Source organism: Lepeophtheirus salmonis, chromosome 11 (genome assembly GCF_016086655.4).
Source record: "Lepeophtheirus salmonis chromosome 11, UVic_Lsal_1.4, whole genome shotgun sequence".
In the NCBI taxonomy this organism is placed as follows: Eukaryota; Metazoa; Arthropoda; class Copepoda; order Siphonostomatoida; family Caligidae; genus Lepeophtheirus; species Lepeophtheirus salmonis.
Window position 1 is genome coordinate 16,536,026 of NC_052141.2, and position 13,523 is coordinate 16,549,548.

The 13,523-nt window shown below is 29.6% G+C and overlaps 1 protein-coding gene across 1 annotated transcript; it reads left to right on the top strand.

Annotated features, from left to right (window-relative positions):
* The first annotated feature begins 6,716 nt into the window (after nt 1–6,716).
* On the top strand, nt 6,717–10,942 carry LOC121126429 (inactive pancreatic lipase-related protein 1). Its single transcript, XM_040721754.2, has 9 exons — nt 6,717–6,812; nt 6,919–6,966; nt 7,700–7,730; nt 8,606–8,882; nt 8,934–9,165; nt 9,220–9,432; nt 9,491–9,721; nt 9,808–9,934; nt 10,306–10,942. Exons 1-9 carry the CDS (start codon nt 6,761–6,763, stop codon nt 10,562–10,564), a joined length of 1,470 nt encoding a protein of 489 aa, XP_040577688.1. The 5' UTR covers nt 6,717–6,760; the 3' UTR covers nt 10,565–10,942.
* Nucleotides 10,943–13,523: the final 2,581 nt, after the last annotated feature.

Sequence of the window (13,523 nt, forward strand, 5' to 3'; positions counted from 1 at the left end):
TAGACGTGTGATTATTTTCTAAAAAACATATGTAAACTATGAATATTCAAATACATTTGTTTAACCCTTAAAATATCAACTGTGTCCATTTGACCCATTTTTTAAATGTGTTTGTTTGTCTAACATTTCCAACCCGTCCAAGTCAACTATCGTTTTGTGATTTGTTTGTACTTATAGATATAAAATGAAACGTATGTTTTTATTTATTTTTACATTCTAATATTATAATCTATATATCTCTCAACAAAAAACAAACCTAGCCTATAATATCAATGGTATTTAAAGCTAATTTTATTGTTGCTTCGCTAATAAGAACAAGACTAAGAAACAATCAAACATTCAATGATAAGGCAGGTTTTTTTTTCTTTTGGGTATGAATAAGTTAACCTAAAATTATGGAATCAACTTGAAACTGTGGAACTGTAACTTAGTCATTGGATCTTTGTAAAAAAGATTTTAATTTTGAAAAGAGAGTACTTCATAAAAAGAGTTCTTTAAATTATGTTGATAATTTATTCATCAAGATAAAAAAATCACATAAATAGATATTCTAGAATATATATAGAAATTTTGTCAACACTTTAAAGTTTTAAAATGCTGCATATTCAGATCTCGTATAAGTTTCTTCTGGTTCTGATAAGGACATATTCAGTTTCTTGAAATTCGATGGATAATTAAATGCTCCATAAACTGGAGAATGGTCAGAAATGAACAAGAGGATTACAATATACTCTGCCAAAAGTTTTACCAATCTACTTGAAGACAAAAAAGAATCATGTCTGAGTTAATTTTTTTCATTACGTTAGAGAATCAAAGCTTAGATTTTAAGTTTGGACCATATAATGCATAGAGTATTGTTTTTCTTCCACGAATGTCCATCTCGATTATTAAATAACTCTCTTTAGTGATTGACTCTCATTATGGTCATTATTATCATTATTTAGTTTATGGATATATAAATCATAATTTGGAATGTAGAATTAAATAAAAACTTGGTTTTCATTTCATATCTATAAATACAAAAAAGTCAGAAAACTATAGTTAGACCTAAGACAAAACATATATAAACTAACTAATTTTCAAATTAAATTTAAATTGTCAAAATTTCAGATATATATTTGGTTTATTTTTATTTTCTATTTTTTAGTAAAATTAACAGATGTTCCTATTATTTTGTGTAGCTTTAATTAATATTTTATATAAACTTATATAATATATTTGATTTACAACCGTTCAACATAGGGGTGGCCAGTTCGAAGACCGCGAGAGAAGGTGGCAAGAAGACTTTTGATGCAACTATGTTAAGACCTTCGCTAACATAATCTTACGTGATATAATATAAATATCAACATGTAAATAGGAAGCATGTGTAAATATGTAAATATACATTAAATAAAGAGTCTGTCTTTCCACAGTGTTTGAAGTGTGTTTATTGATATCAATTAAAACACAGCACTACGACTCTACAATTGAGATGTACTTTTCTCACACACAACTTACAACTAGATCTTAGATATTAACTACCATTTATCATATTAATAAAAATAGGCTGAAACGCATGACACTCCTGAAGTTGAACAAAAATATTATCAGATATATAAATATATATCTAACTACATGTATTAATAATATATATACATATATAACACATTAAAATATCCTCCTCTTTTTTCGATAATTATGTTTGATTGACGAAACATGATCTGCTTTGTTTCCGGCTCAATTCCATTTGAGGGCCTTTTGTTACTTCCTTTTTATCCTCTTCTCTTTAAATAAGTATGAAAACTCATTTATCGAGTTGTTTTTTACATTTTTGATACAAATCTGATCATTTTGCCAATAGTATGCCGTCTTATTGAAACATAAATTTAAATTTGTACTTTCTTTCCCATCTTCGTTATTGGTAATTTCTTTGAGTGTGTATGGCCGTAATTTATAATATAATCATAGATAAAAATAACATTACTACCCGGTATTTTAAACCAAAAAAAAAAAAATTACTGAAGGCGTTCTTCCTGACAATATCAAAAATGTTTGGAAATAGAGTAATATAGCAATATGGCTAACTCAAGTGAAGCTTGTGTTTGATAACATCATTTTATCACTCAGGGCCAAATTGATTTTATCTAGTCACAAGTCCAAGAAAAATCCTTTCTTTATTGCTCTGGAGGCTTTTAATAACACCTAAATAGGTCCACCCCTAAATATCAATGCCTATAACAAAACACCCAGGACGTTCCTTTTTACTAATACTAATACCAGAACGTAATATACATAGACGAAAAAACAAACATGATATTGGGAAAGGATATGTTATTGAAAAACTTGATACTTCATCAAAAAAATATTTATTAATAAAAATGAAAAAAATATGAATATTTATAAATAAAAATGAATGAGTAAAATATGAATATTTATAAATAAAAATGAATGAGTAAAATATGAATATTTATAAATAAAAAAAAGGTATTATCACTCTTTGATTGACATAAATATTATAATCTACAAAAAAATTGAGGCCATAAGAACTTTTTTTTAGCTAAAATTAAATTTTCTACGTAATATCTTGCAAGTACAATTATTTAAATACTTTCTTTTTCCATTATATCCAGATAAATTTGTTAAAAAATAAATGGAAATTTTTTGAGTATAAAAGTTGTTTACAAAAATACACATTAAGGGACACTTTGTCTTGCTATCATAAAATGTATTAACTTGTGAGATGATTCATTTTCACACTCATTAAAGAAAGAAAAGAAAAAATTTTATAATTTTTTTTGCCATATGAGTTTAAAAAAATTGAAAATACTGGATGAATTAATCCCAAATTAATTATAAAGTTTGTTAGGTTGTAATGTATTTTCAATACTCCACGCAATGCAACTGGAAAATTATATCTAACAACAAGAACTTCATTCCCTTGTTGCAGTGAGTTCAAGATAAAAACTTGATTTTCATAAAGTGTATTATATAATTATAAACGCTAAATTACTATGACATTACAAAAACATTTTGTTAAAATATATAATTTCTATGAAAAATATTCATTAAAAAATTAAATTTGCTCCAGGGAATCTAGTAAAAGTTAAATAAATTTATCATATCCCAAATCATTTTGGACACAACTTTATGAACGCACTGTAGAGACAATTTACAAAGCTAGAGAGGGAGGAATAAGCGAATTCTTTACCATTGCTAGGTAAATTTGTTGATTTCAATCATTTTAACCAATAATATAGTCAAAATTATGTATTCTAAATTGGGTTTTTTTCTAGAAAGAAGTGATAAAAAAATAAAATTAACTTTGATCTTAATATGAAAATTTTATCATTTTAGTGGATTTGAAGAATCGAAAATTTTTCAAAGGCTTATGATTGTGAATTCAAGAATCCTTTTTGAAAATATTTATGTACTTGAAATATACCGTTGGTAGTTTTTAACGCATTTGGGGTAATACTGAAGATTTGATAGTGTGAGAATAACTGATGTCAAAGGGAAAAGTACTATTTGGGAACTTGAAAATCAGAGTGAAAAAATAGTAAGTGGACCTGAAGAAAAGTTGGAGAAGAAATAAGAATGATTCCTATTTCTCCATATATTCCTATATTTTATTTTTGGAATATTATTGCCATCTACTGTTAATTTGTTAAAGCACATTCAAAATTACATTTTAAGGCACACTAAATAAATATATTATGTTTTTTCATTTAAGTATTTGTCATTGTTTTATTTATAATTGGGTTTCAAACCCATTAATATATTCCTACAGTTACCAAAATTAATATAGGCGTGAGGGTTGTCTGTAATTGTTTTTTTTTTTTTTTTTTTTGAGTACAATCAAAAAACCTACAAATTGCTAAATATTGTTCACTATTTCAACATAAAATTTCATTGCAAAATTGATAATTTGTAGGTTACTTTGACGCAGAGCTGTTCACTCGAGTCACACCTGAACCACTTACAGCTCGTAGCTAAATTAAATTGTATATATTGTTGATGATGGAATGAACAATTCTAGAAAAGAATCATATACTGAATGAGGAGTAGCAATGGTGTATGAAATAATGAAAGAAAGGATCAGCTCCATTTGTGGTCATTTGCTATGAGGAAACTCATCCGGGTAAATTATTGATGACTGCAGTTTTTTACTTTTATTCTACTCCACTGAAGAATGGAGGTGTGAGATGGGAATAGTTGAAACTGTTTGGAAATATATTTCATTCCTGGTCATTTAGATGGATTAACCGGGATTTCAAGGAGACACTCCCATCAGACATCATTCTCGTCCCAAAACAAAGTGTTGCCCTTTTGAAGCTATTCCTCGATGAGAAATTAGGCCCACAAGTAGTAGCCAGCATCCAGTCTGAGACAGATATGTTTTTCAAAATGTACCCAAACAGAGACATGGAAGACATATCCTGAAAGCAGAGAAAAAGATTTGCATTCTGAGTCTTGTCAAATTCCCAGGCAAATAAGATATTTGTTAATAATTAGCTTCTTTATTTAGGTATTACTTATTTTTATACAATATTTGGCTTTTTTAAATTTTCAGGTATGACTACTTCAGAAATTAATGCTATGCCGGATGAATACCTGGTAAAAGCTGAGCTCATTTTGACTAACTGGAAAGTAGATGACCTTCAGGAACTAGCTTCTAAGGGAGAAAGTAATGCTTTTACTTTTTTGCCGGGTATATTGGGTTTTCTTTGAAGAAGAAGATCAGCTGAATATCATGCCAAGAGTTAATGGTCATCAGAGACACTTCTCCGGACTCAATAACCTTCGATAGCCCAACCAATCAGCATGCAGATCTAAAAGAGTGCATCGATATAATGACCAGAGGGAGGTTGTCGACTACATCCGACCTTCCATACCTTACCCGTTTTTATGCTCACTCCGTGTTCTCTTACATCACAGCTACTCCTGAAGAGAAAGACAGTTTACTTAGACCCCCAAATCCTAGAGCTTCATTTGTTGCCACATTCATGGACAGGATGCAGGACAATTTAAACTCTTACATTATGACCGTTGTGGGAGTAAAGTCTGAGGAAGGATACTACTGGTCATCTTTTTTTCAAATAATTTCATTCGCATTGTTTAATGCCATGGCTAAAAATTTAAGTGCTAAACTGAATGATGACATCCGATTATTAACAAAAAAGAGAATGTCAGCTAAAAATTCAGAAGCACATAGAAAAAAAAAGCAAAATTTCAATCAAAATCTTCTGACTTGTAGACTTTGACCAACTTTGTACTTTTTGATAGTGCATTTTCTTTTTTATTTGTTTTTAATGTTTATTTTGATGTAAGTACTAATAAAATACCACTTCTATTAGAAATATATAGCCTTATTTTCATTATTCTGATGATTTTACTTAGCAAAATACTTTTCAAGATAACAGAAGTTCTCATAATTTCAATTAATAAAGGAGAACTAAGTCCATTTTTTGTCCCTATAAGCTCAAAAAGATAAATTTCTTGTTGCTTCTTTAATAAGGAATTAGCTGCTAACAAGAAAAAATCGAATATTCAATGTCTTTTTTCTTTTTGATATGAATAAGTTAACCTCTAAATATGGAGTCCACTTTATAATAAATTATGCTTTCCTAGGAATTCAACTCGTATTAAAACCCAGATTTTGTGTTGAAGGTATGAACAGATGTCAACGAGTAAAAATGTGTCGAAACGAGTATAGGCAATATTATACCTTAATATTTTTAAGCCTTAACATTATATCATACATGTGTATGTAAGTTATGATAATAATATTAATAATGTTATAATGATAATATTAATATTATATGTATTATAACTTACATTTTCAAGTTTAATTAATTTACATGTCAAGACTCAAGTACTATTGTAAGTGTAGTAACTAGAGGGGTGAATCACTTGGGGGCTGTATTCATCCTCCCAACTCAAATATAATTATACAAATAATTCAAAACTGTAGAATTGTTATAGTGATCCAATAATTAGGATCACATCATAGATTCTTGTCCTGAACAATCTTCTTTTTTTTCAACATTTTGCCCTCCCAAGCCCTAAATTACTGGATGGGGCAAAGTCTTATTTTGTTGTAATATTAAAATTTGTGTTATTTGACATCATTAAATAATGACCGTTAACGTTAAATCTTGTAGTTTACTTTTAAAAAAATGTTATAATAAACATACTTAAAGTGTCGAACCTGCTACTTAATTTGCTCATACATAAATAAAAGAAAATGGATCAGCTTTCTTTTTGAAAAATACACACCCGGGACGTTCCTTTTTACTAATACTAATACCAGAACATAATAATATACATAGATGAAAATACAAACGTGATATTGGGAAAGGATATGTTATTGTAAAACTTGCTACTTCATCAAAAAATATTTATTAATAAAAATGAATGAGTAAAATACGAATATTTGTAAATAAAAATGACGTATTATCACTCCTTGATTGATATAAATATTATAATCTACAAAATTCCATTAGAGCTATATTGAATATTACTGAATGTCAACGGTAAGCACTGTTGTTATTTTTCTCTCTAGGTACATGTGGAAATTTCTGTTTTCAATCGAGTGTTATGTCTATTTTAGCATTTTATATGAATTCTCATTTGCATCTGTTTAGCTCTATTTAGAATTCAAAATTGTAAATTCTATTTTTTGTGAATATTACTTTTGTTTAAATATTGAAGCAAACAAGCCGCTTTAAATTGAAAAATAAATATTCATTTTATTGACTGAGTAATAAAATAACTAATCATGATACTTATTATTAGATTGGTATGGATCTATAGGATTATTTTAACCATTGGTATGTACTTCATTCTTTGAGTTATTGGTTCTACAAATATTATAGAACTATAAAAATAATAAGTTGAAAATCTTGATTATAAATTGGTCTATTTATTTTTCAATAGCTGAGACGAAAGAAAGGAATAATTTGAATCTCACTGGGAGTTATGGTAGTAAGTATATTTGAAATTATAATTATATATCTATTATTTAGTAATTCTTTTATTCATAAAAATCATTGCATTAATAAGTCATTCGAACAAAAATAATTTAAATACACAAATTCTATTGAAAATTGTAAAATTTCTGTCTTGTTTAAGTCTTATTTAAAAATTGTAAATATGTGTTCTGATTATTATTCCATGAGACATTTTAACAAATATAAAGATTATATATGCAGTAGTAGTTGTAATAATTCTCTTTAGAAATGAAATATTGAATACTTAACTTAATCCAACTTTTTAGTAATAATAAGTCATAAACAAAACAATGATAGAATTGTATAATATACCATTCAAAAACTATCGAATAAGTAAGAAGAAAGAAATTTAAATCATTTAAATCTTTCTTTAATTGGTATGACGTAGTTGCACTAATTAAGGATAAGTATTTTTTTTAATTTACAATATTTTATGAAACCTTATTTTATTTTGTTTCTTACTTCTAAATTCATGGTTATGAAGATTTATATATACATACCTAAATATAACTTTAGTATTTTTATCTTTTTGATAGCTTTTCAATGATTTATTATATGTACTTGTTCACTTTAAATCTAATCCGATTTAAAAAATATATTCAAATTTTCATGAGCGTCAAAAATTCGGATTCGAAGTTACGACATTTGCAAGATTTTTTTAAATATTTTTAATATATAACAAATGCTAATTCAGACCTCCATTTTAGTCGAAAAGTTTCATAGCAAAGCTAACAATCGGTAAGTCAGACAGTTATTATACAGAATTGCACAAAAATTTACATATCAATTTATATTTTTGTTAATTAATCGACTTTTCTCTATAAAATAATTTTTTTCTATTGAATAAAGATAAATTATGTTTTTTATAATGGGTTAAAAACAAAACCAAAAAAATGGGGCATGTGTAAGAAAATTTTGCAGTTAATTTTTATATTTGAATAAAAAACAAGAAATTGATTTATAAAAACTTGTATTGTTGCTACAACATACTTAAATATAACTTTTGTTTATAGACATGGAGCAATAGGCTCATAGGATATGACAATTTAAAATTTGATATACATTTTCAAAAATAAATGTATCTATATTAAGGAATCAATGATTTGATTAAAAAATTGATTGAGAGTTTGCATTAAAAAGTTGCTTAATTTTGAGAGAATGGTTTGAAAATATTTGAGTGATTTGATGTGAAATAGGCTCAGCTCATAGTTATACCTACAATTAATATCTGAGGCACAACCTATCCATATATTCTAATTGTTGTTAATATACTTGGATTTTGAATAAATTATAACTTTAACTCGTAATTATATACAAAATATATATGTTTCTGATCAAAAATGTGAAATTCAAGGTAATGATTGGATAATTAATAAATATATTCAGCTTTTTAGTATATTTAATTATTTTTTTTAAATAAAAATATTTATGTTTAACTGGTACAATGCGCATGGAAAAAGGTTTGATGTAAAAAAATATATCATTCGAAATATAATTATAAGATACTTATATTTTTTGCGGGATTAATAATTTTTGAGTAATTAGCCCATTTATAAAAATTAATTATTTTTCTATAAATTTTAATTTTTTTATTGTCTTCTATGTACATTTAGTCGAATGGAATGTAAAAGTGACTTAGGAAATGTAGTACCTATGACTTTTCTTAAGATTACAAGCTGTCCTCAAAGTAAAGAAATGATTGATTTAAGAATGAAACTTTACACACGTAAACACCCTCAAATTCCACAAGTTTTTAAATATTCCCAGGGAAGTTCAATACGATATTCAAATTATGATGCTTCAAAACTTACAAAAACAATTGTACATGGATTTATGGGTAATTGTGAGTTACCATGGGTAGTTGATATGAGAGATGCTCTTCTGAAGATAGTAAGAGATATAATATAATTTATAACAAATTAATAAAATACAAATATGTAGTCGGATATTAATGTGTTCTGTGCTGACTGGAAGCAAGGGTCGCAGTTTCCAAATTATTCTCAAGCAGCAGCAAACACACAAATAGTTGGATTAATGATTGCAAAATTCTTTAATGCTGTCAGTGGAGTTGTTGGATCTATTGGACCGAAGCTTCATTTAATTGGTTTCAGTCTTGGAGCACAAGTGTGTGGATATGTAGGATCTAAGATTCCAAACTGTAGTCGGATCTCAGGTTGGCTAATTTTATTTATTGTTTTCAGAATTATAAAACATTTATCAAATAAAGGATTGGATCCTGCTGGACCTGTTTTTAGAGATCTAGAGGTAGAATTTAGATTGGATAAAAGTGATGCAGATTTTGTTGATGTCATTCATACAAATAGTGCTTATTATTTGAGCGAAGGGTTTGGTCTTTCGGATGTTTGTGGCCATGTGGATTTTTATCCTTTTGGTGGGAAGAATCAAATGCCTTGTAAAAGTGTGTTTCAAGAAGCTTTTTGTAAGTTTGACTGAGTTGAAAATATAAATTTATAGCAAAATATATTAAATTAAAATAGTGTGGAAAGATATTGGTTGTAGTCATAGCCGTGCTGTGCGTTTGTATATTGAAAGTATTAAGAATAAAGATTGTAAAATGGTAGGTTTCCCTTGTGTTGGAGGATATAATACTTTTCTTTTAAAAGGGGAATGCTTCGACACCTCAAAAGCATTTCCTCTTGGGCTGAACACTCCTCGTAATGCAAATGGAGAATTGTATTTAACTACAAGAATTGTGGCTCCATTCTGTGGTAAGTTTACCAGAGATTCATGTATTAAATGATGAATTTACATTTAGATATAGATGAATTTCAGCATAAAATAATATTTTTTTAAGGTATTCAGCTCAAAGTAAACATATCGGTGGATATTCCATACTCTTTCCTTGGAAAACATTATAGTCGTGAATTGAAGATTACATTTTATGGCGACCAAGGAGAAGTTGAAACCTTTACAATTTCCAAGTTAGTTTTTTTAATTACATAAAATATTTCTTTTGATTATCTGGAAAATATGTTATATTTATCATCTAGAAATATTAATTTTAACTAATAAAGTACTGATGATTAGATTCAATCATATATTTTTTCAACTCAATGAACAACACAACACAACCAGGAGAAATTATTTTCTTGAACTCAGTGTGCATAAGTTCATGCTTTGGTGATTCCTAGATATATATTTTATGCAAATGATTCCTGGGTCAGATGAAGTAAATGTAGTACCATAATGTTCATTAATACTTAATTAATACAACTCCATCTGACAAATTAAAGGAACATTTAAAAAAAAAATAGTTCTAAAAAATGATGACTGTTTTTTATTTATATTGCAGAGGATTTACGTCGAGTGGGAATTATTACAAAATTTTCACTTTAGATGGTAACATTGGGTTAAAGGATGTATTTTTAGAATATGCAATTGTAAGCATCCATAGTTCCTTTGGTACAATGGAACGTTTAAAAGTTGATGGCTTGACAATAACAGATGCTAATGGACCATCTTCGCATTGGCGACTTAATACTGGTGATGGTTGTATTAAAAGTGGAAGATCAGAAAGATTAGTTTTGGATAAGAAGAAAGTTTTAACTTAATTGATAATACAAATGGACACATTTTTTTCGAAAAATCAAAAGGTTTTTTAAAGTAATTTAAGTAAGGTATAATGTGTTAATTACAAAAGTCCATTTATCAATTATTATTGTATCATGTAGGGTTCTTGATAGTTTTTGATTCCTTTTATTGTTATTTTTTAAATATTGTAACAAAGTTTAAGAAAAAATATTTCAGCATACATTCATTTAATGCAAATTTTGTCTTAATTTGAAATATGCTTATGAATATTCATTAAATTTCAAGTATTTTGTGTTGATTTAATAACAATTCTTTGCTTTCTGTATAAATTTAGATTTAAATTGTTTTTTTTTTAAATGTTTTTGTTTCGTAGTTATTTAAAATAAATATTCAAAACTCCCACTGTCCCATATTTTATTCTAGTTCTTCAAATAGTTTCTCAATATTCGTTTTTCCATGACTGCGTTGTATATTATTCATCCGAAGCTTGTTGTTGCCACATAGCAGTGCTTATCTTGCACATTTCCAAAGCTCACAACACAGTCATTTTGCCTGTTGAAACAGGACCGACCGTAAAAGTTTTCTGCCTGAAAAAATAATGATGAGTCCAGATTAGCTCTTGATATCATTCAAGATTTTCTCGGCACGCTCAAGTCTGACTTCTCGCTGACGTTCAGTTAGCAGAGGGCGTTCAGTACGCCTCAGGGATTTTTCTCCAGCCCTTTTCAGTGCCCTTGAAACAGTTGATCTCGACGTTCCCATCTTTCTGGCCATGTCGGCAATGGACCTGTTGGGAGTCATCTTGAACACTGCCTTTACTTGCCTTGTTAAGACAGTGAGCTTCCTGCCAGTCCCAGGGGAATGCTTGAGATCACCCCCAGCCTGCAAGCGCTTGGAAACGTTGTAAATTGTCTTCAACGAGGCCCCAACCTGTTTCTTAATGTTGTTATGAGGCACTCCTGCTCGGAGGAGGGCTGCAATTTCCATCCTCTTTGTTTCCTGATTTGACATGGTCTCACATGTGGAAGTTGTTACGCTCTAACTTTCATTTTCATTGATTTCTTTTCCCTTATCTTGTACCTCAATCATATCTTGCTCTATTACCTTGATCCTTTCTTGCTCTTGATCAAGTTGTTTTTTCCTGTGTCGAGTTGTTACTGCAGCAACATTTGCAATGGGTTTGCCTATAGCTTTCATTAGTTTGAAATCATATTCATTGGGCTTTTAACTTTCTACTGTTACACCTGCTTCATAGTCAGATATTCTACTCAAAGAATCAGCATTCTGATTTCTTTTCCCAGGCTTATACTTAATTTCGAATTCATATTCCGTAAGCCTCTCCTTCCATCTGTGTAACATTCCAGTAAGCGCAACTGATTTCATGAACCATTGTAAAGATTGATGATCAGTCCTGATTTCAAACTTTCTCCCCATTATAAAATACTTAAAATGTTCTACAAACTCGACTTCAGCTAGCAATCCCTTCTGCGTTGCAGAATAACTTCTTTGTGATTGATTAAGGGACTTGCTACCGTGCGCAATCGGATGTTCTTTACCATCATCCCCTATTTGCGTTAACATGGCGCCAATGGCAAAATTTGAAGCATCTGTTTCTACAATAAATTATTTTGAAAAGTCTGGGGTATTTAATAATGGTTTTACCTGCAACCTTTTTTTTAATTCATTAAATGCTTCATCTTGGCTCTTAGTCCACTCCTATTCTAGATCTTTGCGGAGAAGTATTGGAGATCCCTCTTGTTAGCAGGAATAGGCCAATGCTGAATCAGCTTCTACTAGTCTATCACCCAGAGCAACATGCCCTCCCCCCTATCTCGTGCCCTAACCGATTTATCATAGGCGTAAACAAATCTGTTTTCGTAGCCTTTACCCTGAGATTAGCCTTCTCAGTCCTGAGCATAAATTCAGCAAATCTACATAGTGTTTGCATGAACGTACATCCTAAGATGAGATTGTCATCAAAGAATCCAAGGAGTCCTCGCCGGTCTAGTTGTGGACCATAAACTTGATGCATTAATTGTGCATATGTCCCGCACGCATTCTTGGGACCAAAAGGAATTTATAAGTCCCAAATGGGGAAACAATTGTTAACTTGTTTTGATCCTCATTCACTTATGGTCGGTTCAATTATTCCTTCCTCAATCCATTGTTGAAGTTGTCCTTTAAAACTTTCTTTCACAGCTGGATTCATAGGTCTAACCTTCGCCTTCACTGGTTCATTTTCACTAGTATCCACCGCAAACTCTAATATTTCCATGCGGCCTACATTGAAGGAGTCTTTTGATAATATACCATAAAATCTATATAATAACTCTTCTACTAGTGTCCATTCATTACCGCTCAGATAATCATTCTTTCGAACTCTCCCCCAAAACATAATATTAATTTCATTTTTTAAATTTCTCCGCCTCACTAGCTACTCTTTTAATAGGTTTTCCAATATATTGAAACAGTTTATCTAGTACTAGTGAATAATTAATGTTAGGGTCTAATTTTTCAAGTTCTTCAGATGGAGGGCAGATTTTCTCCATCTCCATTGAAGCTAATAAATTTTCATGAGTTGGCGTGTAACGCTTCAATCGTCGGATAGTTCTTATTTTTCTTCCTTGAGCTATCCGCCAGGGTTCTTCTTCAACAGTCGAAATGACTCGTCATCCTCACTTCTGTTAATTGTGACTCAAGATTTTTTTCCAATCTTCTTCAGTTGCAGTAAACCATACAATATTTGATGTGCCGTCATCAGTTACCTTGTACCCTTTGGCTATAGCCTCAATTATTACCGGTTTCTCTACGGAATTACCGTCTTCTCAGTAATAATTACCCCAGCAACTTTTTCACAGTCAATTAACATTAAAGTGGAGACAAGTTCCATTGCTTCGTCAAAACCCAGATATTCTGTAAACCGAATTTCTGTCCCACTAGTCCCAACCCTAGCAATGATATCCTCACCTAATTCTAATG

What these genes read in the sequence shown, in the direction of transcription:
- LOC121126429 (XM_040721754.2), top strand. Translation starts at nt 6,761, where the DNA reads ATGATACTTATTATTAGATTGGTATGGATCTATAGGATTATTTTAACC. An exon ending in TGTGTTTCAAGAAGCTTTTT is followed by an intron (nt 9,433 to 9,490) that starts GTAAGTTTGACT and finishes AAATTAAAATAG; the next exon opens with TGTGGAAAGATATTGGTTGT. An exon ending in GAAACCTTTACAATTTCCAA is followed by an intron (nt 9,935 to 10,305) that starts GTTAGTTTTTTT and finishes TTTATATTGCAG; the next exon opens with AGGATTTACGTCGAGTGGGA.